The sequence below is a fragment of the Papio anubis genome, chromosome 10 (genome assembly GCF_008728515.1).
Source record: "Papio anubis isolate 15944 chromosome 10, Panubis1.0, whole genome shotgun sequence".
Classification (NCBI taxonomy): Eukaryota; Metazoa; Chordata; class Mammalia; order Primates; family Cercopithecidae; genus Papio; species Papio anubis.
In genome coordinates this window covers 54,135,226-54,159,785 of record NC_044985.1, presented here as the reverse complement: position 1 = coordinate 54,159,785, position 24,560 = coordinate 54,135,226, and the positions used below count along the sequence as shown (strand labels likewise).

General features: G+C 43.1%; 1 protein-coding gene across 1 annotated transcript in view; it reads right to left on the bottom strand.

Annotated features, from left to right (window-relative positions):
* The window catches only part of MYO3B (myosin IIIB), a 485,789-nt gene that overhangs the window by 231,553 nt on the left and 229,676 nt on the right, over positions 1-24,560 (bottom strand). The window contains exons 18-22 of the mRNA XM_031651705.1: positions 23,856-24,066; positions 22,588-22,735; positions 21,178-21,331; positions 19,913-20,001; positions 17,770-17,899 (exon numbers count right to left, since the gene is read on the bottom strand). Of these exons, the coding sequence (XP_031507565.1) occupies positions 17,770-17,899; positions 19,913-20,001; positions 21,178-21,331; positions 22,588-22,735; positions 23,856-24,066 (732 nt within the window). The remainder of the gene's footprint in view (positions 1-17,769; positions 17,900-19,912; positions 20,002-21,177; positions 21,332-22,587; positions 22,736-23,855; positions 24,067-24,560) is intronic.

Sequence of the window (24,560 nt, the reverse complement as noted above, 5' to 3'; positions counted from 1 at the left end):
CTATGTTTGCTATACTTAGCAGGATAATTAAAGAAATAAAACAAAATGGCTCTAAATTGAACTTCCACTTAAATATACATTCACTGTCCTATTCAGGACCTATGAAAGAACTATTAAAATGTGTTGGGGGAAGATGGTGAATCTGATTCACAACAGACACTAATTTTCCCAAGATTAGAGTCATTATCATAACTCATTATTTAAAGTTTATTTTAGTTTTTCTCTTTTTTTGAGACGGAGTCTTGCTCTTTTGCCCAGGCTGGAGTGTAATCTCGGCTCACTGCAACCTCTGCCTCCCGGGTTCAAGCAATTCTCCTGCCTCAGCCTCCTGAGTAGCTGGGACCACAGGCGCGCACCAACGTGCCCAGCTAATTTCTGTATTCTTGGTAGAAACAGGGTTTCACCATGTTGGCCAGGCTGGTCTCGAACTCTTGACCTTGTGATTCACCCACTTCGGCCTCCCAAAGTGCTGGGATTAATAGGCGTGAGCCACCGTGCCTGGCCTAGTTTTTCTTTTTCAAAGACACAGTAGCAACAGGGCCTTAGAGCCAGGAAGGCAAGAGGAACTTTTGGAAATGGATTTAAGGTCCACACTGGCAGGATGTCCTGGAAAAAGAAGACTTAGGGAGATCATCTGATCAACATTGCCTTAGCAGGTCCCACATGATTCTTGACCCTCAAGGTGCTTCTCACAAAAAGGATCTCACTGATTTTGGATGTCTGGTACACGGGAGCCATCTCTTGGTATTTCCACAATAAAGATACCTATTGGATATTCGTAATCAATATTTCCCACACTTTTTGGTCATGGAAATCTTACTCAGCTCACACCTCTTCACACCACACAAATCTGGTGTTTCAAGAAAAACACTCCGGAAAACATTGCTCAGTACTGATAATATGGAACACCTCTCTCTCTCCAAAAAAAACCCAAGGAAACTGCTAAAAAGCTTTTGCTATGGGCCTGGTGTGGTGGCTCACGCCTATGATCCCAGCACTTTGGGAGGCCAAGGCAGGCAGATCACGAGGTCAAGAGACCAAGACCATCCTGGCCAACATGGTGAAACCCTGTCTCTACTAAAAATACAAAAATTAGCTGAGTGTGGTGGCGCACGCCTGTAGTCCCAGCTACCCAGGAGGCTGAGGCAGGAGAACCGCTTGAACCCGGGAGGCAGGGGCTGCAGTGAGCTGAGAGCACACCACTGCACTCTGGCCTGGAGACAGAGCAAGATTCTGTCTCAACAACAACAACAAAAGCTTTTGCTGAAACTCTGAAAATCTGGGAACAATAATGTCTCTTACACACTGGGAGATAATCTGAAGTCAAGTCTGCACACAAGAAAACAAATATTTTATGAAGAAGCCAATCTGCAGAATTATTTTGTCCTTTCCCACCTCACTTTATTTTCTTTGGGAGGATCAACAAGAAGTGCTCCTTGGCATTTCTGCATTTCTCTTCGAGAGCAGGAATGAGGCAATTCTGTGGCCGATACAGTGGTTCTCTGCAGTCATGCTGCTCAATATGGTGGCTACTGCGCATATGAAGTGTGGCTGGACTAGGCCGGGCGTGGTGGCTCATGCCTGTAATCCCAGCACTGTGGGAGGCCGAGGCAGGTGGATCACCTGAGGTCTGGAGTTCAAGACCAGACTGGCCCACATGGTGAAACCCCATCTCTACTAAAAATACAAAAAATTAGCCGGGCGTGGTGGCGGGCACCTGTAATCTCAGCTACTTGGGAGGCTGAGGCAGAAGAATCACTAGAACCCAGGGAGCAGACGTTGCAGTGAGCCAAGATCATGCCATTGCACTCCAGCCTAGGCAACAAGAGTGAAACCCTGTCTCAAAAAAAAAAAAAAAAAAAAGGAAAAAGAAAAAAATAAAGAAATATGGCTGGTCTAAACTGAAATGTGCCATAGATATAAAATACACATCAGATTTTGAAGACTTAGTACAAAAAAATGTAAACTATTTCCATAACTTTTATATTGGTTACATGTTGAATAATACTTTTGATATGTGAGTTGAAGATCTATTATTGAAATTAATTTCAATGACTTGTTATTTATTACTTTTAAAATGTGGCTAATTAAAACAATGTGGCTGCTGGGCATGGTGGCTCACACCTGTAATCCCAGCACTTTGGGAGGCCGAGGTAGGTGGATCACCTGAGGTCAGTTCGAGACCAGCCTGGCCAACACGGTGAAACCCCGCCTCTACCAATAATACAAAAATTAGCTGGGCATGGTGGCCCATGGCTGTAATCCTGGCTACTTGGGAGGCTGAGGCAGGAGAATTGCTTGAACCTGGGAAGCAGAACCTTGGCTGCAGTGAGCCAAGATTGAGCCACTGTACTCCAGCCTGGGCAACAGACAGAGACTCCATCTCAAAAAAAAAAAAAAAAAGTGGCTAATAGAACATTTTACATTTCATTATACAGCATTGTCCCATAAGGTATTCTAAAGAGAGCCAAGTAAAAACTTCCAAACCGGAGTAAGTCAGGCAGGTGCAGTGGCTCACACCTGTGATCTCAGCTCCTTGGGGGGCTTGAGCCCAGGAGTTCCAGGGTACAGTGAGCTATGATCATACCACTGTACCCCAGCCTTGGCAACAGAGTGAGACCCCATCTCCTTAAATAACAACAACAACAACAAAGTAACTCAAGACTGAATATCTGATCTAGAGATATTAGGGGTTGGTCTGTTCAATTCTAAGGTTCCATCTAATCCAGAGGCTTTTGAGACAGAGTCTCACTCTGTCACCCAGGCTGGAGTGCAGGGGCTATCTCCCACACTGCAAAGCTCCGCCTCCCAGGTTCATGCCATTCTCCTGCCTCAGCCTCCCAGTAGCTGGGACTGCAGGCTCACCAAGCCTCCGGCTCTTTTGTATTTCAGTAGAGACAGGTTTCAATTTGCTAGCCAGGATGGTCTTGATCTCCTGACCTCGTGATCTACCTGCCTAAGCCTCCCAAAATGCTGGGATTACAGGCATGAGCCACCACGCCCAGCCTTGGAGGCTCTTCTTAATGCACATCCCTCACTTTGCAGATGTGGAAGCTGCTCAGAACTTTAAATCAAATCTTCCAGATGCAAAGTACCAGTTCAGGTAGCTCTTAGCTTGTCCCCTGACTTACAGTCCAGAGTTCTTCATTCTACCATAGCTGATAGGGTAGGAGAAACTGCATGGAGAATTTTAAAAACGAAAGAAACACTTAAGCCACGTACACTTAAACAAAAAACAAAACAGCACTTGCAGAGTACAAATTAAAACCTAAAAGCATTCAGGGATGGGGGAAAAAGGCAACAATAATTTCAAGGGATGCTCTTTTCACTCCACAGCCACATCACACACGTTTTACCTTCAATAAACTTTACAAAGAAAATCAGATGCTTCTAAACAAGGGATGAAAACTATTAACGGGGAAGAGCCAGGAAGGTGTGAAGTTCCTCTTGGGGCTGTCCAGATGAGGCCAGGACAAGAGCAGAAGAGGGCACAGCCCTCACAACATCTCACAGACGCAGCTTCTGGTCCTCCCGGCACGCTGTGGCAGTAAGGTGGGACTCACCCTCACACATCCACCCAGAGTCAGGGCGCTGGAGAGGGCTGGGTGGAACCCCCAGACAGCCACATTTCAGAGGGAAGTGATGCGAGGGGAGTACGTGGTTCTCATGCTTCAAGATCTGTACTTTAGCCACAAGTGTACTGTTTGCTTCTGGGAAAGCCCCCACCCCGCCCAGTCCAGGAAGGGGGCCAGGAATTGGTTTCAGATGCCAGAAGTAATGGCAATTACATCTGCACTCCTCTGGTGCATGAGTCCTAATAAGGGCTTCATACTCATCTCTCTCCATTCAGAATATGAAGTTCTGAATGGAGCTCCTTCTGAATTGCACAACTTGTTAAAATAGATCTGATTCTGGTGGGCTTCCAGCCAGCACCATAAATCACAGGATGACCCACATTTGTGATGTGCTTTCAAAGCGTTCCCAGCACTGCCAGGAAACTGTCCACAAATCGCACTCTCTATCTGGACAGAAAGACTCCCTGAGCACCCCCTGTCACACTCCTTTCTAGACAAAGGAAAGAGATGCCAACCAAATGGACAAAAATCCCTGTCCCAATGGAACTTACATTCTAGTGGTACCAGGAATTTTACCCAACCCAGGCTAGAAACTCCGTGGAAGAGGTGATGCTAGGACTGAGTTTTGAACACAAACAGGTTGGGGAGGCAGAGGAAGGGCAAGGTTGGAAGCTGTGGTGATGAGGGAGGGGTCGGGGTGGGGAGCAGAAGTAATTATAAAAAGCAGAATTAGCAAGGAGCTGTGAAGTAATGTGACCAGTACTGACTACATGTTTGGTATATAAATGAAACAGGGGACCAAGTTTCTGTTCTCATGGCACTTACGTTCTTGTCAGTCAGACAAGATGGTCACATGAGACAGGACTGTGCAGCTGGCTAGACCAATGCGCTGAATTGCACAGCTCCATCTGCAAACTGATGGAGATGAGGAGCCCATGTAATTAACATTTGCTAGTTCCATTATTCACAAGGGACTCTCTGTGTCATTGCCCTTTCCCTGAGATAAGAATCTGTCACCCACTCCAGGTTGGTGCTGGAAGAAATCCCCACCTAGTGACAGAACCTGCCAGCCTCCCAGGATCAGGTCTGCAAAACTCTGTGGTTCTCTGCTTGTGCCTCAGGCATGAAATCAGCACACTGAGACATGTCAGTTCTCTGGGGGTAATCCAGAAACATTTTCACTTTTCCCTCTAACTTCCCTCACCCATGTGGACTCAGCTCTCTGTGAAGATGGCAGCTCCTTAACTGCATCATAGTCCCATTTCACAGATTTTTCAGCTATTAAATAGTATGGTTTTGACAATTCATTGTTTGTTTGTTTGTTTGTTCGTTTAAGATGGAGTCTCCCTCTTGTAGCCCAGGCTGGAATGTAGTGGTGCGATCTTGGCTCACTGCCACCTCCACCTCCCGGGTCCCGGTTCAAACAATTCTCCTGCCCCAGCCTCCCGAGTAGCTGGGACTACAGGCATGCACCACCACGCCCAGCTAATTTTTGTATTTTTAGTAGAGACAGGGTTTCACCATGTTGGCCAGGGTGGTCTTGAACTCCTGACCTTGTGATCCACCTGCCTGGGCCTCCCAAAGTGCTGGGATTACAGGCGTGAGCCACCCCACCAGGCCTCATTCTTGTTTGTTTTTAACCTTTAATATTACATCAATTCACTGCTTTTCCCCCACTCTCCCTCTGCCCCCAGGCTGGATGTATGGCTTTCATGGCTTGGAGGGTTCTTCTCTCCCCTCATCTCTAGGCTGGCTCCCCGGGTGTGGCGGAGGGAGTGGGGATGAGAGGAGCAGAGCTCTCCTTCTCTGACTGGGGATGCTGCAGACCCACTCCGCTCCGGATGGCCACAATGGTCCTTGGGCTTTATAAGGAAAGGTGGTAGTCCCTACATGCCCCACAATTAAGGAGCTCACACTCAACAGCTGCCCAAGCTCTTAATGATCTGTTATCAACTGAGTTGTTTCTTCTCCAAAATTCCCATGTTGGAACCCTAATAACCCCCAGTATTTCAGAATGTGACTGTATTTGGAGATACAGTCTTTAAAGAGGTGACAGTAAATTAAAATGCAGCTGTAAGAGTGGCTCCTAATCCATTATGACTGGTGCCCTTACTAGCAAGCCACGGAGAGAGACCTCAGAAGGAACCAAACCTGCTGACGCCTTGATCTCCAACTTCTATCCTCCAGAACTGTGAGAAGTAAATGCCTATTGTTTAAACCACTCAATCTGTGTTAATTTGTTCTGGCAGCCCTAGATAAAATAGTTTCCTAGACCTCTTGATTTGTGAAAAGTGCATCCTGATCCTCGGAGGCTGGCAGGTTCTAGCACTAGCTGGGGATTTCCTCCAGCACCATGTCAAACTAATATTGATCCCTTGCCAGACTGGCTACGTCTTTTAACTGACCCTGAGCTCAACACTCACAGTACATTTATCTGATGTGTGCATCTTTTTGCCTTGCGCTATCTGGTTCCCAATGAGACAGAAGCCCTTGATTTCTTCTATGTCCTCAGACAATGGTGGGGCTGTGGGCTCACAAAGGATCCCTCCATTTTTCTGAAGCACTGAGACAGTTCCCCATCATGACATCTCTTGCTCTCTAGTTACCTTTTCCCCTACAAAGAGAAAGGTGATGTATTTTGCTAGCTAAGCAAGCATCCAGTTAGGGGATGAAATTGTAAGCATCTTTTTTTTTTTTTTTTTTTTTTAAAGTAATTGCCTCCAAATTTCACTAGTGATTCTTTTGAGAACTGCCTCCTTCCCCCAGTTTGGGGGAGGAAAAGCATACTCTCCCTTTGCCCCCAGGGGCCCAGGGCCAGGGGATGGAGATAACAACTCTTAGACCTTTCCTGAACTTAGAATATGAGGTGCAGGGACTTCTCTTCTCATCATGGGCCTTATTTCCAGGAAAACAGGTCTGGACCGAGCACCACACTCCACCCTGTTGTAAACACTGGCTGTTGTTAAGGGCTCCTGTATTTTTCAGTTAGGTGCTAGAGTTTTTATGAAGATCTAGGGATGCACTTTTCCCAAATAAAGAGGTCTAGAAACTCTTTTCCAGGGAAATCACACCTCTCCAGATTCCAGCTTAAAATTCCAGTTTTGCAAAGAGAAAATTTAGTAGTGATGATATTAATACAATAATGCCTCTACTAATAAAAAGATGCATTTTAATGGCATGCTTAGTTATTTTAAAAGACAAACCAATGATGCTTTATTGTCAGAAATAACACAGGAGGGCAAGGGAAGTATGGGGTGTATGGGCCCTCCTCTGCCCTGCAAGCCAGACACACAGGCCCCCTCAGCCATAGAAACCAGAGCTCCCTAGCTCTTTCAGCCCAAATGAGAGCAATCTCAACTCACTAGGGACAATATGCTGGCAATGACATGAAGGTCAAACTAGGACCTGACCTCACTGAAGCCTCCTGCACACCCACAGGACTGGGCGATTTAAACTCAGGAATCTGGTCCCAATCTCACCCAGGCCTAGGGCTTGGCAGCCCCACTCCCTCCTCCTTGGTGATGCCTCAGTACCTTAAGCTCTCCCAGTCCCCCATTCCCTCCCACTCAGAAAGAGCCTGTTATACATTGAATTGTGTTCCTAAAAAATTCATATGTTGGGGTCCTAATCCTCAAGTACCTCAGAATGTGACCTTATTTGGATATAGGGCCTTTGCAGATTTAATAAGTTTAGATGAGGTCATACTGGAGTAGGGTGGATCCCTAATCCATTATGACTGATGTCCTTATAAAACGGGGAAACTTAAACACAGATGTGGAGGGAGAACGTCTTGTGAAGGTGAAGGCAGACAGAGGGTTGGTGCAGAAACAAGGAACACCAAAGATTGCCAGAAAACCACTGGAAGCTGGGAGAGAGACCTGGAACAAACGCTCCCTCAGAGCCTTCAGAAAGAACCAACCCTGCCTTCACCTGAATCTGGAACTTGTAGCCTCCAGAATGAGGACAATACATTTCTGTTGTTTGTGGTGCTTTGAGGTGGTAGCCCTAGTATACTAATACAGAGCCTTAGATTGGCAGTCCAGACTTGGACTTCAACTTTAGTTTCTATCTTGCAGTAGTTAACTGAGTTATTTAACAAATATTTATTGAAACTTTCTATGCACTGGGCGCTGCTCTGGGTCACAGACATACAGTAGTAAACAGGACCAATAAGGGCTCTATCTTCAAGCTGTTTACCAGCTGGCATGGAGTAGAGGCAGGAATAGAGATAGACGTATGTTGGCTCTTGAAGGAGACAGTTAAACAGATGATGTGATAGAATGAGTGGGGAAGAGAGGGGCTACTTTCCATTGGGTAGACAGAGAAGACCTGTCTTTGGAGGTGACATCTGAGCTTAAATTCTGGCCCACAAGAAAGAGATGGACCCATAAACATCTGGGGAAAGCTTGTAATCCCAGCAGTTTGGGAGGCCAAGGCAGGCAGATCACGAGGTCAGGAGATCAAGACCATCCTGGCTAACGCCGTGAAACCCCGTCTCTACTAAAAATACAAAAAAAAAAAATTAGCTAGGTGTGGTGGCACGCATCTGTAAACCCAGCTACTCGGGAGGCTGAGGCAGGAGAATGGTATGAACCCGGAAGGCGGAGGTTACAGTGAGCCGAGATCATGCCACCGCACTCTCCAGCCTGGGCAACAGAGTGAGACTCTGTCTCAAAAAAAAAAAAAAAAAAAAAAAAAAGATCTGGGGAAAGATTGTTCCAGGCAGAGTGAGCAGCTGGAGCAGAGTCAGGAAAAGGCTTGGAATACTTAAGGAACAAAATGAAAACAGAGTAAATGAAAGACTTCAAAGAAGTGAGGACAGAGATACAGGCAGGGTCAGATCTCATAGAAGTTTGTAGGTAAAAAAAAAAAAAAAGGAGTTTGGATTTTATTCTAGGTGTAATGAGGATCCAGTGGAAACTTTAAACAGAGGAATAATATGATCTAGCTGCAACTTCCGCCTCCTGGGTTCAAGTGATTCTCCTACCTCAGCCTCCCAAGTAGCTGGGATTGCAGGCATGCACCACCATGCCTGGCTAAGTTTTTTGTATTTTTAGTAGAGACAGGGTTTCACCATGTTGGCCAGGCTGGTCTCGAACTCCTGACCTCAAGTGATCCAGCTGCCTCGGCCTCCCAAAGTGCTGGGATTAAAGGTGTGAGCCACTACATCTGGCTTGTTTGTATCTTTTAAGATGGCTATTGGGCCAAATGAGGCAAGTGGAGAAGCGGAGTTCAGTTAGCAGGTTCAGGTGAGTGATGCTGTAGCTGCGTCACCATGAACTCTGCTTTCAACTTCACAGGGTGTTCTCCTTGTGTGTGTCTCTGTGTTCAGATTTCCCCTTTTTATAAGAACATCATTCATCTTGGATTAGGGTGAGCCCTAAGGACATCATTTTAAGTTGACTATCTCTGTAAATACCCTAATTCCGAATAAGGTCACATTCTGAGGTACTAGGGCTTAGAATTTCAATGCATCTTTTTTTTTTTTTTTTTTTTTTAGATGGAGTCTCACTCTATCACACAGGCTGGAGTGCAGTGGTGCAATCTTGGCTCACTGCAAGCTCCGCCTCCCGGGTTCCGGCCATTCTCCTGCCTCAGCCTCCCAAGTAGCTGGGACTACAGGCACCTGCAACCACTCCCGGCTAATTTTTTTGTATTTTTAGTAGAGAGGGGGTTTCACTGTGTTAGCCAGGACGGTCTCAATCTCCTGACCTTGTAAGCCACCCGCCTCGGCCTCCCAAAGTGCTGGGATTACAGGCGTGAGTCACCACACCTGGCCAATGTATCTTTTTTTGGAGGGAACACAATTTAACCCATAAGAAATGACTGAAAAGATGAAAGAGACTATGTTGATAAGAACAATCACATTAAGAGGAATAAACAGATATGCAGAAGAAATGAGAAATACCTACAGGATCAAAATCTTTGTGGAGGTAAGAGAGGCAGGGATGCTGCGTACAAGTAGGGAGCATCTTATCTGTAAGAAGAGCAGGGATGATTCAGAAGCCCTTAGACCAGAAGGAAGATAGATACATTGATCATGTGGTATCTTTGTGAAAAAAAATACATACAGGGAAGATAGAGCAAACAGGAACAATGCAAGTGGATGTGTAGATTTGGCTCATCTATCTATTCACTTATTGAGCAAAAATATATTGAATGCCTACTATATGCCAGATGTATTTTAAGGCTTTGAGGACACAGTAATGGACAACTGAGATAAAAATTCCCTACCCTCTTGGGGCTTACATTATAGTGAAGGAAGACAGACAATAAACACGATACGTAAGTAAAATGTATATAATATGTAAGGTAATAACAAATGCTAAGAAGAAAAATAAAACAGGAATGCAGATATAAAATGTTGAATAGGTTGAAATTTTAGATAGGATAGCCAGAAAAGGTAGGTTTAGAAAAAAGATCTGAATAAAGAGAAGTTAGCCACGGGTATGTCTTAGGAAAAAAAAAAAATGTTCCAGATATAGGGAACAGTAAGTGCAAAGGCACCTACATAAAACCCACAGCTAACATCATACTTAATGGTTAAAGACAGAAGGTTTTCTCCTCAGGATCAGGAACAAAGCAATATGTCTCCTCTCAACACTTTTATCCAATATCATACTGGAAGTCACCAGTATAATAAGGCAAGAAAAAGAAATAAAAAGCATTAAGATTGGAAAGGAAGAAACAAAAGAGTTCTCATTCACAGACAACATGATTGTCTATACAGAAAATCCCAAGGAATCTACAAAAACAAAAACAAAAAGACTTCTAGGACTAATGAGTTTAGCAAGGTTGTGAGTGACAAAGTCAGTACACAAAAATCATCTGTATTTCTACATATTAGCAATGAATAACTAAAATCAAAATAAAAAAACAATTTATACTAGTTCTATAAACTGAAATACTTTGTTTTGCATCTAACAAAACATGTACAGGATCTGTATGCTGAAAACAGCAAAATATTGATTAAATAAATCAAAGAAGATCCAAATAGATATACCATGTTCATGGAATGGAATATTCAACACAGCAAGGTTGTCAATTCTTCCTAAATTTGTCTGTAGATTCAGTGCAATTCAATGCAAAATCCCAGCAGGACTTTTTATAGATACAGACAAGCTGCATTCAAAATTTATATGGAAAGACAAAAGAGCTAGAATAGCCAAAACCATTTTGAAAAAGAATAAAGTTGGCCGGGCGCGGTGGCTCAAGCCTGTAATCCCAGCACTTTGGGAGGCCGAGGCGGGTGGATCACGAGGTCAGGAGATCGAGACCATCCTGGCTAACATGGTGAAACCCCGTCTCTACTAAAAATACAAAAAACTAGCCGGGCGTGGTGGCGGGCGCCTGTAGTCCCAGCTACTCGGAGGCTGAGGCAGGAGAATGGCGTGAACCTGGGAGGCGGAGCTTGCAGTGAGCCGAGATCGCGCCACTGCACTCCAGCCTGGGTGACACAGCGCGAGACTCCGTCTCAAAAAAAAAAAAAAAAAAAAAGAATAAAGTTGAAGGAATCATACTACCTGATTTTAAGACTTACTATAGTTGGGCCAGGTGTGGTGGCTCAAGCCTGTAATCCTAGCACTTTGGGAGGCTGAGGCGGGCAGATCACCTGAGGTCGGGAGTTCAAGACCAGCCTGACCAACATGGAGAAATCCTGTCTCTACTAAAAATACAAAAAAGCCAGGTGTGGTGGCGCATGGCTGTAATACCAGCTACTTGGGAGGCTGAGGCAGGAGAATTGCTTGAACCTGGGAGGCGGAGGTTGCGGTAAGCCGAGATTGTGCCACCGCACTCCAGCCTGGGCAACAAGAGTGAAACTCCATCTCAAAAAAAAGACTTACTATAGTTGGGTGTGGTGGCTCATGCCTGTAATCCCTACACTCTGGGAGGCCGAGGCGGGTGGATCACGAGGTCAGGAGTTTGAGACCAGCCTGGCCAACACAGTGAAATCCCATCTTTACTAAAAATACAAAAAATTAGTCAGGCATGGTGGCGGGGGCCTGTAATTTCAGCTACTCAAGAGGCTGAGGCAGGAGAATCGCTTGAACCTGGGAGATGGACATTTCAGTGAGCTGAGATCACACCATTGCACTCCGGCCTGGGAGACAAGAGTGAAAATCCATCTCAAAAAAAAAAAAAAAGAAAAAAAAAAAAGACTTACTATAAATCTGCAATAGTGTGGTATTGGTGAAGAGGCAGATAGTTTGATCAATGAAACAGACCGACATAAATAATAACCAATTGCTTTTTGACAACAGTGCAAAAGCAATTCAATGGAGAAAGGATAGTTATTTCAACAAATGGTTTTGGAACAACTAGACATAGTTATGAAGAAAAAAACCAAAACACCTTAACTTTACATTTTATACAAAAATTTACTCAAACTGGACCCTAAATCTAAATCTAGAATGTAAAAGTATTAATTGAGCATCTATTCATACACAGCTATACACACAATACCTTGGTGCACCCTGGCTTTCACTGGTCAGTCTTTAACATCCTTGTTCAAGTTTTCCTTTCTTGCCCTAAAACTCTCTTCAAGAGCCCAGCCCATCCACTCACAGCAGTTCAGATCAGCATCATGAGCCATCCTCTGCTCAGCAGCCTGCCATCATTTCTTCCTCCACACAACCTCCCTCTGCCCAAAGAGTTCTTTCCTCCTTGTCCTATTCATTTAATCATCTAACTTCCACCTCCCTCTGCTTTCCAGGGCTGTAGGCCCTGGCTTAGAATGCCTCATTACTCCCAGACTGTCCAATTTTCTCTAGTCTCCTATTAAAAACAAACAAACAAACAAACAACAAACACCAGTCCAATAAGCCTTTCTTAGTTAAAAGAAGTCTTTCTTCATGTTGACCCATGACATTTCCCTGACTTTTCCCTTCTATTTTTATTTGTATGGATATAGTTGTTATATTGCTTCACTTATGGATTTACATGCCTGTTCAGAATTTAGATTTTTTGTTCATCTTTTATACATTTTGGGATTTGGCACTATTGATCTCTGGCCATTCTAGCTGGGACTTTGTTGTGTTACTTCTAGAAATAATCTATGCACAGCACCATATCTAGATAGATTCCAAATACATAATTATCGATTGACTGAGATACACTCCCAAATTAAATAGAAAGAAGTGGGTCTCTTTGTAAGGAGGAATCACTCCCCAGGGCTCCCTGATGGAACTGGCTCATCAGAGCCTCCATTTCAGGAAAAGCCAGCACTATCCATGTCTGTGGCCTTGAAATTTCATCACTTAGATTCAGCTCATCTGCCAGACCCTTTTGCTAAACTGTCAGGATAGAGCAACAGCCATAAGTGGAAAATGGAAACTGAGAGATGGATACCAAAAGGTGCTCTCTTAAGAGCTTAATTCATTTTGGGCATTACAGAATCAGGACTCAGAAAATTGACAGCAAGGATTTCAGCAGTGAAGGTGCTATAGTGCTTTATAGATATGACAATGGGGGGGCTCATCTTGTCCCCCCCATCCAGAAAAAGAGGAGCAAATAGAAGTCAAGAAAGAGATACTTTATTGTTGATTTTCACTGCAAATCAAATTCCACGGAAGAGACCTGAGTTTTCAGACAGAAGAAGGCAATGAGCATAAAACTCGTTCTAGTTCTGAAGCAAAAATCAAACTTTGAGGTTCAGAGAATGTTCCCTCTGGTGCTATTCTTATTTTTCCTAGTTTCTCCCAAGTTCACATCTTCTTTAACACCCCAAACTACTATTTGGAAGTCAGAATTCATGATTCAAAGACAAAAACGAATTTTCAAGTTCTTTTTGAAATCCTCTTTCTTTCTTCCCCTGAGCCTTTTAAGCTTTTCTCTCAGTTTACTAGTAGCAAGTGGAACATTCCCCAAACAGGAAAATATGCCTTGAAACCCTGTTATAACATCCTTCCTTTTAATGTTTTTCTATTTAGATTATTCAGTGTGAAAAGTTCCAGCTGAAGGATTAGAAAGCAGTGTTGCTGCTACTTCAAATTTTCACACCTAAAATCTTCAGAGGATTTCCTATCAATAGGAAGTATTACAAAGAACATGTCATCATGTCTGAAGTGGCCCATCTGCAGGCAGAAGGCTGGTTGCAGAAGCATGAGAAGAGAACAGAGAGAATTCATATTGACTGTGGCTGCCTCCCTTTGCCAGAAAGTCACTGAGAACCTTGCAGTGAGAATGTGCCTCTCAGGCACAGGCACCTCCACAACCAGATGCAACCGGGTGTCAGCAGAAGGGGGCTGCAGAAACCTGGGAGAAGCCCTGTCTCCTGGTGACCTTGGGCCTCATTATTCTACTCCTCATGGTTTTTAATCTCTTCAGCACTCTGGAAAATGGGAGCTGGAAACAAGAAAATGCCAACTGGATTACTATCTATGATTTTATATTACGATTGCACATATAAACACATAGGTTGATCCTCTCAACCTTGACAAGAAATTAAATCAAGCCCCAGTAGTGTCATGTGCCATGGACATTTTGGTCAACAATGGACTGCATACAAACTGGTGGTCCCATAACATTATTATACCATAGTTGTACTCTACTTTTTCTATATTTAGATAGGTTTAGATACACAAATACTTGGCATTGTCTTCCAATTAACTACAACATTCAGTACAGTAACATACTGTACAGGTTTACAGCCCCAAAACAGTAGACTACAACATATAGCCTAGGTGTATCATAGGCTATATCATTTAGGTTTGTGTAAGAACTCTATGATTGTACAACGATGAAATCAACTAACAATGCATTTCTCAGAATGCATCCCCATCATTAAGCTATGCGTGACTACACTGTTTTTGATATATACTAATGAAGGACTGTTACCTGCCCAGCAGCCCAGAGAGGAGGCAACTTGAAGGAATAGGAAAGTGATCCTGGGGCTCTGTTGAAAGCAAAGGACAGTGGCAATCTAGCTACCAGAAAACCTCAACTTAACTGTCAGGAATCCTTTGATAAAGAAATTAAAGTTTTTCTTTGCATTTAAACAAGTTTAATTTTAATTTTTTTTTTCAGAGATGGGGTGTCGCTGTGTTGCCCAGACTGGCCTTGCACTCCTGGGCTCAAGTGATTCTCCTGCCTCAGCCTCCTGAGTAGCTGGGACTCTAGCCATGTGCTACTACGTCAAGCTTTTTTTTTTCTTTGCATTTTAAGGGGTCTTCTCTATCTTTTGGAGGAAAAAAAACCAACATTACTGTGACACAGAATGCACACAAAGTATGAAAAACATAAATGTACAGCATAATAAATATAATGCAAGCATCCACACAATAAATACAACGTAACCACCACTAAGATCAGGAGCCAGACCACTGCCAACATCTCTTAGGAGTCTTCCCAACAAACGTACTTTCCTCTTTCAAAATTGAGGAGTCCAGCACTGGACCTCCTTTTACATTTTGGGCTAATTGCCTCCAAGGCTTCCCAACTTTGATCTTTTTTTTTTTTTTTTTTGAGAGGGAGTCTTGTACCATTGCTCAGGCTGGAGTGCAATGGCATGATCTCAGCTCACCACAACCTCTGCCTCCCAGGTTCAAGCGATTCTCCTGCCTCAGCCTCCCTAGTAGCTGGGATTACAGGTGCCCGCCACCACACCCAGCTAATTTTTTGTATTTTTAGTAGAGATGGGGTTTCACTATGTTGGCCAGGATGGTCTCGAACTCCTGATCTTGTGATCCACCTGCCTCAGCCTCCCAAAGTGCTGGGATTACAGGCGTGAGCCACCGTGTCTGGCCTCAACTTTGATCTTTTTCCTTCCTCCCTGTAGTTCATTCCTCAAAAGGAGTTTGTGAAGTAATTGCCCATAATATCTATGCTTACTGAACTAGTGCTGCATTTAATTTCAATAAAACAATTAAAGCAAGGAAAAATAAAAATGACAAGAAAATGGTTTCTTATGCATTGAAAATATTAGTATATTCTCTTCCAAAGTACCAGGATGGTGTGGGATCTTGCTTTTAGTGGGAATGTCAAGATATGTAGGCACCTTCCCCTTCATGAGAGGGACATGCCTGAAACAAGCATTGGCAACGAACAGCATAACTTATTTCTGTCCTGTGAGGTTTCCCATCTTCAAAGGCTGTAACATAATAGCCCCCAAAAATATAGATTATGAGTGTTTTAAAAATTAGAAAAGTAATATTCTGACATTCAACACAGGATGCACAATCATGTTAGAATTGAGGTTTGAGGGCAACTATTGTCATAAAGAGATACATTAGCGCCCAATTCTGTACAGAAAATTCTATATAGAAAATGAAGGTAAAACAAAATTCTAGTTGGTGTATGGCAAAGCCATATTACCTTTACCGCTGTATTTCCCTCACCGCCTAAAAAGGACCTTATTACTAGAAGCTGTTCTATAAATGTTTGTTGATTGAATTCATTCCTACATAAATAATTCCGGGAAAAGACAACAGAATCATGCTTATAAGTGTTGATGTTTGTGGCTTCTTAGTTATACTCAAAATGTGGAGAATCCTAAGCTATACTCAAGCTTAGGATCTCAAAGGAAATTACTACGCATATATATACCTCAGGAATACTGGGAAGCCTATTGGGGCATCACGTTTGTTTCTAGTCTTATTCTTCACTTCTGTTTCTATCAAGTGGTGTGGAGTGTAGTTTCAAAACAAGATCCATTAACAGTTACAAGACAAGAGGAAAGCTCTTCCGGAGGGAGTGAAAAAGCAGCAGGAGCGGAGGTTATCTCTTTGTTCCTGTTCCTCCCACAATTGGGTGAATCAAGGGAGAAGAGACTGGCTGCAGGGCCTTACTTTCTGCATAGCGCCACCTAGTGGTCCAGGCTGTTAAATGGTTTTTATTTTGCCAAAGGTTGAAAAATCGGAAATTCCAAAGTTGTGAACAGATTTGACAAGCCGTTATTAATATTTGTGGGAGGATGTAAATGCCAGCTGAAGAGTTATTTGGATAGATTTTTCTCCCAGAGAGCATGTCCCCTATCAATAACGGTTGTCTCTTCACCTCTGTGCTGAAGTCGCCTGATGAGGAATCTACATCCCTGGGTCTCTGGTAAGGAAACACCAGCCAGCCCTTTCCACACCTGCCCCGAGCTCCCGGGAGTCCATACTGAATTAAATCCTGGCTGCCCCAAGGAAGGCATGGAATGGAAGCTGTAGGGCAGGCTTCCGATGGGCACTGCTACTAGTTCTGTTTACAGGAGCATGTCTGAAGAAACAGCCGGATTTCAACTTTCCTTCCAAGTTAAGATGAAGCAAAGGCTGTAGAGTGTGGCTTTTTTTTTTTTTTTTTTTTTTTTTTCCTTAGCCAGGCTTTTCATTCCTCTGCAAGTTGCTAAAAATCAGATCTGGCAACCAGTTAAGAGGGATGTGGGAAGAAAAGAAGAGGAAATAGTGAACAATGAACAGTGATAAAGAGGTTTCTCTTCCTTTTTTTTCTTAAAAGCATGCCCACTGCTATTTCCAGACCTAGCCTAAAAACACAAAGCCTTTGAGAGTAGAGCTGTGAGAAGGCTGAGTTGGCCACCCAGCTAAAAGCAGCAGAATCCCAGGTACATTCTAAAAGGTTGACTCAATTAGAATCCATTTGGAAAAACAGTTAAGACCTGGAAGTTCTGTTCTTTGGCCCTAGTTTCCTGCTTTTTTGGCATGAGGACTACAGCAACTAGAGAAGGTAACTGTAAGTAGGCGAAGGCCACATACATAGGCCAGTGATGGACCTGTTCCAAGTTCATTAGGAGAGAGGTGGGGTGGGGTCATAACTAGGTAGAAATTGGACCAGTCTTTGAGGATCCCCTGACCTCTGATTCAGCATACTCCTTTCACTTGGAATCACACACAAATAGAAATAATCTTCCTGATAAGTCTTGGTAAACTGAGACTATCCTAGCATGAATTAATGATATCATATGGCTTTATAAAGGGAAGAATGAAAAGAAGGACGAGAAAGTCTAAGAGTTCATGTTATGGATAGTGTATGTATGTTTATGTGTGCGTACACACATGTCTGTGTACACACTGATGCTGCATAATTAAATTACAAAAGAAACAATCACTTTCCTTTTCTTGAATTTAGACCCTTACTTCTGCTTAAAGAAATTCAACGTTAGTGGTGCAGCCCTAGCAGTATTCAGACACTAACTGAAAAATTCCACCTGGTCTTGCAAAAGCTTCGGGAGAAGGGCTATCAGAGGGTTCTCAGGTACCTGTTTTGGTCAGAGGGATTGAGAAGAGCTGCTGAAGAAGCTTGTTTTCTGACGTCCTCAGGACCACAACCACATCAGCAGGGAGAGTGTCTCTATTCTTCTCAAGAACCCCAGAAGCATCATATAATACCTGTAACATGAATAGCAAACGGCAAATTAGCCAAGTCAGCTGTCCATCATTGGTGACTCTGGCAAATTGTTTAGCCAGTCATTAATTGACCTTTATATAGAACTAATCTTGACATAGCCACACTTTTATATGCACAGCACCAGATAAAGGGAAAAATTAGGATTTTTGGACAAGGTGATCTTCAGTTTATCTAACTATTGTCTAGTTTTGTTTTGTTTTTTTTTGAGATGGAGTCTTGCTCTGTCACCCAGGTTGGAGTGCAGTGGCATGATCTCGGCCATTTCCAACCTCTGCCTCCCGGGTTCAAGCGATTCTCCTGCCTCAGCCTCCTGAGTACTGGGACCACAGGTATGTGCCACCACGCCCAGCTAATTTTTTGTATTTTTAGCAGAGATGGGGTTTCACTGTGTTAGCCAGGATGGTCTTGACCTCCTGACCTCATGATCCGCCTGCCTCGGCCTCCTAAAGTGCTGGGATTACAGGCGTGAGCCACCGCACTGGCCTGTCTAGTTGCTTTTTGAAGATAAATCACATCAGAATAATTATTAAAATATATTAGATGCCATGTGCAAAACATCCATCTTATGAGCTAAACACTGTTATTATCTCCATTTTACTGGTAGACAGGCAGAGACTTAGGAAGAGGTTGAGGAATGTGCTCCTGGTCACACATTTCACAGGTGGTAGGTAGGTATCAAAACTCAGGCAGTTTGCCTCTATGCTCACAACTACTTTAAGCACTCTCACTGCCTCCGTAGGTCCTCATGCGATCTGAGTGATCACTCAAGGATGCTGAGTAGTTCTTGGTTTTCAGAACAGAGGGGATCCAGTTCATATAAATTGTAAGGACCACCCTCAGAGAATTCCTTCTTTACAAATAAGCTTTGAATGGCAAATGGATGCAGCAAAGGACACAGAGACCAGGGGGAAAAAAAAAGTTTTTCCCCTAAAATCAGGAAAGGAAAAGAATGAGTCAAGAAGAGGGGTGGGTAGGACATAGGTATAAAAGGACAGAGAGAGGTGAGAAGAGAAGGACAGGAATGGGAGGCAAAAAAGAGGAATGAGGAGGGGAATCAGGGTAGATGCCAGTATTTCAGACTCTGAGGAGGACATTAATATGCTGAGGTAGGTCAAAAACGGAATTGCAATTTCTAACAAAGATCCAAAATAGACACCATAAAGTACTATTTGGAGAGAAAAACAATCCCCTTCCCTTGTACTAGAATTTCCCACCATCCAGTCAGGAAAATCAGTTACAACGGCATGATATGAATATGAAAGACAATTTCAATACATCTTAAATCAATAAAATAATCAAAAATGCCTTTTATTGAACTCCTACCAATTTTCTGGACCTACAGCTCATCAGACCCCAGAGGAACGAATCAGCCATAATTCAAATGGCTCCTTTGGGAGTAACATAAGCAAGGAGCTTGTGGTTATAAGATAGGGCATTTCCTGAATCAGTCACTAATCTGCTTCAGGAACTTGAAATTCAGACTGAGGCATAATGTATGAAAAGTGGAAATTTCAGTTAAGTTGTAAAAGCTTAACATCTGGATAATAACGTGGATTTTTTTCTTTTCATCTGGACATTTTGGGGCCCTTAGACATATGATTAAAGTACTAAAAATTGAGTCCCACTGTGATATTAACCTTCCTCCATTACCTACATGTCTCCAAATGACTTTAGAATGTGAACATTTACCACTAAACACCGCAAAAAGCTGTAATATGTTTTCTCTCTGGAGAGCTGTCAGTTCTAGGCCAAACCTCAGGTGAGAAGCAGATGGCAACTCTGTGGGCCACCCCAGTAAGAAATTGCTTCTATGCCCAGGGGCAACTTTCTGTGAGTGGCACCACTGAGAAACTTTAAGAATTATGATTAGGTATTCAGGAAGAATTAAAAGGGGAAAGAAATCTGTAAGCAATTTCATGAGCAGCACAGACAGGGTAATACAGACACTTACCCTTTGTCAAATTCAGGTCTAATAACTGTCACACTGCTCTCACCTTTCCAGCATAATGCTGAATGCCAAAGCACAGCTCCACTCCTTTGGGCCTCCAGAAGTATTTGCACCGTAGATTATCTTCAAATTTATCTGTGTGGATTTTTATGTTGGAGAGTTACAATGTGAATTATTCCCTCTTTCAAACAAAAACTTGTTCCTTGAGCCATGAGTGACTCAGAATAAGGGCTTTCAGAATAAGGCCTTGATATTAACAAGGGTGGAGAAAGATCACCGATACAATGGGCATTTGTCACATCCTTGCTTAGCTGTGTAGCGTTGTCTTTAGTGTCAACCTGTGCTCTAAGGTCGTATGTTCTTCTGCTGTTTCTAAGAACTCCTAGCATGGACATTGATGACACCAGAGGCCCTGCCAGTTAGTTTTAGAACCATAAAGGTATCCCATGGAAGGCAGAAGACCCTGGTTTAAACTCATCTGGGCAACTTGTGACAATGTTATATATAAAAGAAAGCCACTGAGGGTTACAATTTCAACTCATAAAAGTGAATCTCTGCCATGAATCAATTTTCCCTCTGGGGAAAAGGCTTGAAACTTTTTATTCCTCCTTTAACACACAATCTTTGCTATTGTGGTTGAAAGCCTACTAGGTGTGAGAAACTGTTAAGCGCTAAAAGCACGTAAAGACTGAGGCTTCATTGCCCCAAGCACCTCACAATCTAAGTGAGGAACAAAGGTTGTGAGAAACACTGAAGATTCAAGAGGAATAGGGTGCAGAATAGAGGGCCTTTGACGTCAGAAGGAGATGCCCTGTATTCATCCCGAAGATAACAGCAACCTAATGAGAAGGTGGCTTTAGAAAGACTAAACTAGCTGCGATATCCAGGGTAGATGGGGAAGGTAGGAGCCTGGAAGCCAAGGAGACTGGAAAGAGCTTCTACACGAAATCAAATTAGACGTGGATGGGAGTCCAGGGGAAGACATGAGAGGGGGGCACACAAAGGATGGGAAGCAAACATTGGCTATAGGAAAGAAGAGAGAGGAAGGCGTAAAAATGAAATCAACCATGGGGTAATGCTAATCATGTTGGCAGGAATAGGAAAGTGGGAAGGGTTAGGAATAATGATGGGTTTGCTTTAAGATTCAAATTCTACGACTACATTTCAATTCAATTAAAAAGAAGGCCTATATTCTTACAACCCACCACATAGACAAAATATGTAAGGTAAATTCATTAAAGTACACTCAATTGATGACACAAACCAAGTTTTGTTCTAAATGTATATGCCTTTTTCTCAGAAGGTACCTACCAACCAGGGTCTGGTCAGTTGCTTGGGGAAACCGACTTTCCTCATCCAAAAGTGCAAGTAGTCCCAGGGGTTTCTGGAGGAACATGTCCAAGAGCGGGCGGTTGTCCTCATATTCCACAGGTATAGCATCAATGCCTTCATTCTGATATTCCATCTGGAGGGAAATGGATTGTGATTCTCTCCAGCCCAAAACCAGCCTTGGTACCACCAGGATACTTGGACGTGGACTTTCTGGGTCTAGCAACACTGAATGCATGTGGAAAGCAGGATATGTTTTCCATGTATAGTAAAGGAATCTTCTGCATATAACACCATTAAAGCTGTGCATTTAAATCTGACTTACAAGTGGCCTCTGGCAGGCAGCTAAACCCAGTAAAATCTCTCTGTCAAACGTGGACTTGGTAACTTATCACTTAGAAACTAATGTACAAGGAAGTAAAGCTGAAAAAAAAATTTTTTTAGTGAGAAATGTGGTTTAAACCAAGAAAACAGAATTCTCTTCTGCAAGGAATTCTATAAAGGAATCATCTAGGGTTGGAAAACTAGAAAAACTCCAGATTGCCAGGGAAATAAGTGGAAGGAACCTGGACCAAAACAAGAGTGGATGGGAGAGGAGTGCTATACAGATTTATCCAGCTTCAGAGATAAAAGCAATGCTGGTATTTTCACGAAATGTCTTTGTGTGTATCTAATCACAGTTTAGTTTGTGTGTCCTCATGCCTGCATTAAAACAATTATCCCTGCATCCAAGAGGCTTAGCCAGAATGTTTCATTATTGCAACTACTTCACACAGAAGAGAGTCTTAGGGTTTAAGTAAAGGTTGGGGCTGAGCAGACTGCTATGTAGGCTGCTGCCCCAGGAAAAGAGCCCCATCCCTTGGGTCCACTAGTTTCTCACTCTGTCTTCACAATTTATTATTAAACTCACAGAGGGACAATTTCCATGTCTAGAAAACCAAGAACACATCTTACTCCTCTCTGGAGATACCTCTCCAGTTACTGAGGGATCTGGTACATAGCAGATAGGGGATAGGGAGGGCTAGTGTAGCAGTTAAGAACCTATGTCCCGAATTCAAGGTCACCTGTGTCATTTTGAACACAATCATAAATATTTTTAGTTAAATAAAGTAGAAGAGATACAGCATTTTGAGCAATATGCACAAAAGAGTTTTGACTCAAGATTTAAATGAGTGACTTGTCACCAGCTCCACTCAAGTGAGGAAATGCACCTTTCCACAGAAATCAAGACCTTTTTCAGATAAATTTAGACTATTTAGCCAGGACTGCCTTACCCTGTTTTCTCTCTAGGGTCTTTTGCCTGTTAGTCTACAGGGTTTCTGCTACAAATTGTGGGCAGCTTGGAGACACCTTTTCCCCATCAAGTTTAGTTACCTCAGAGTTCACTATTACCTGCTCAAGAGCAAAAACGTGCTGATTGAAATAATACTGGATTTGCTCATTGGCGATGTTTATGCAGAGCTGCTCAAATGAATTTCTCTGAAAATTCTCGAATCCAAAGATATCCAAGATCCCCACATTCATCCCATCTTCTGCACTACTGCGTGAGAGAGAAGAACAAAACTATTTAGAGGAGGAAACACCCACCTCAAGATGATGAGAATATATGTGCCCAAGTGTTTATCAACTCAAGTACCCAATTCAGCCACTCATGGAAAGCAGCATCCTGCCACCCCTAAGAAAAGAAGCAGTTTGTGTCTTAAACTATTTGTTCTTTCGGACTTTCAACAGCATTTCCAACTTCTTTTTTTTAAGCAGTAGAATCCTTTAGAATCTTACTCAGGAACTCCATATATAAAATAGATGTTTAAAAGTCCTTTTGTTTGAAGGGGTTGAAGCTGTTGCTTATTTATTCTCCCACCTATCTACCCACAAAGGTAACTGGAAGAGTACTCTTCAGAATTGGATGTGGTGAACTCCTCCACAATATGGGAAACCACTATGTTTAAGGAAAGAGCAAGGAAAAGTAGTCGAAGAAGTAGGAATAATAATGTAAGATAGTGTGCTTTAAAATTTTTCATAAAATGTCTCTCTGATTCTAAAAACAACACTATGAAGAGGATATTATATTCCTCATTTTACAGGTGAGAAAACTGACTTAGAACATGAAGCTGATTAAAACCATTATTGGAACGCCAAGCATATGGGAGTTATTCACACCTTACTGCTCAAGGTCATCGCCAAGGTCTGATTGAAAAAATTCAAAAAATTGCCACCTCAGGCATAAATGGGTTAAGTTGTAGAGTTTGGGTGCGAACCCAGTTTGTCCAGCTCCCAGCCAAGACTGTTCTCTCAAATACTACACTATAGTGGCTCCTTCAGTCATTTGCCTCTCGGGTACAAACGCTTCAACTCTCCTGGATCTCATTGTGTCTTCTAAAAGAGAAGGCCTAAATTAGCTGGGCGTGGTGGCACGCGCCTGTAATCCCAGCTACCCAAGAGGCGGAGGCAGTTGAATTGTTTGAACCCCGGAGGTGGAGGTTGCAGCGAGCGGAGATCTTGCCACCGCACTCCGGCCTGGGCGACAGAGTGATACTCTGACTCCACAAAAAAAAAGAAAGAAAATCCCAGAGAGGACCAAATGCTTCCTTTTGCAAACGCTAAGGGACGGCGGGGTCAATGGCAGCTCTCCTGAGCCCTCTGCTCTCCGAGGAACTTGCCATATGTTTTTGTCTGGCTGCAGGAGTGTATTAATGCGATTCACAATCCAGCTGAAGAGCCTCCCATACAGGGCTTTGGACATGGCGTCTCGAACGTCCGCAGCCCTGTCTACGGTATTGGCACGGATGATGGTCTCGCCCCGGGTGACCACACAGTGGGAGGTGAGGGCCTCCTGGAGCTCTTCGGGACTGATGCACAGAACAGAGGCAGCTGAAACAAAGAATAAGGATAACACAGAATGTAGCCAGACCTTCGTTCATTCAGTCTGTCAGCATTTATTAACATCCACTATGTGCCAGACTCCATTTTGGTACTTTTCACTCAAAGATAAACAGGCTAGGTCCCTAACCCCAAGAAGCTTCCAGACTGACACAGTATCTCCCAAACTGTTCTGAAAACTCTTACTTCATAGATGCTTGACGAAAAAAAAAGGAAGAGGAGGTGGTCTTTTGCCAAATAAATTGGGGAAATAGCTGCAGACTGTATTTTACCCTTAGTCACAAAATATACTCTTATAGTAAAGGCCCTAAAATGTCCTACAGTTTAACACAAAAAAGGTTTTTACTTTATTTAAATCAGTTTGTTTGTTTTTCATAATTGAGGATTCTCACTCTTTGTGCCACCATAATTACCTGTGGAACTTTAAAAATAAACAGGTGCCTGCTTTCTTCTCCTGTATATGCTGATATAGTGGATTCAGAATG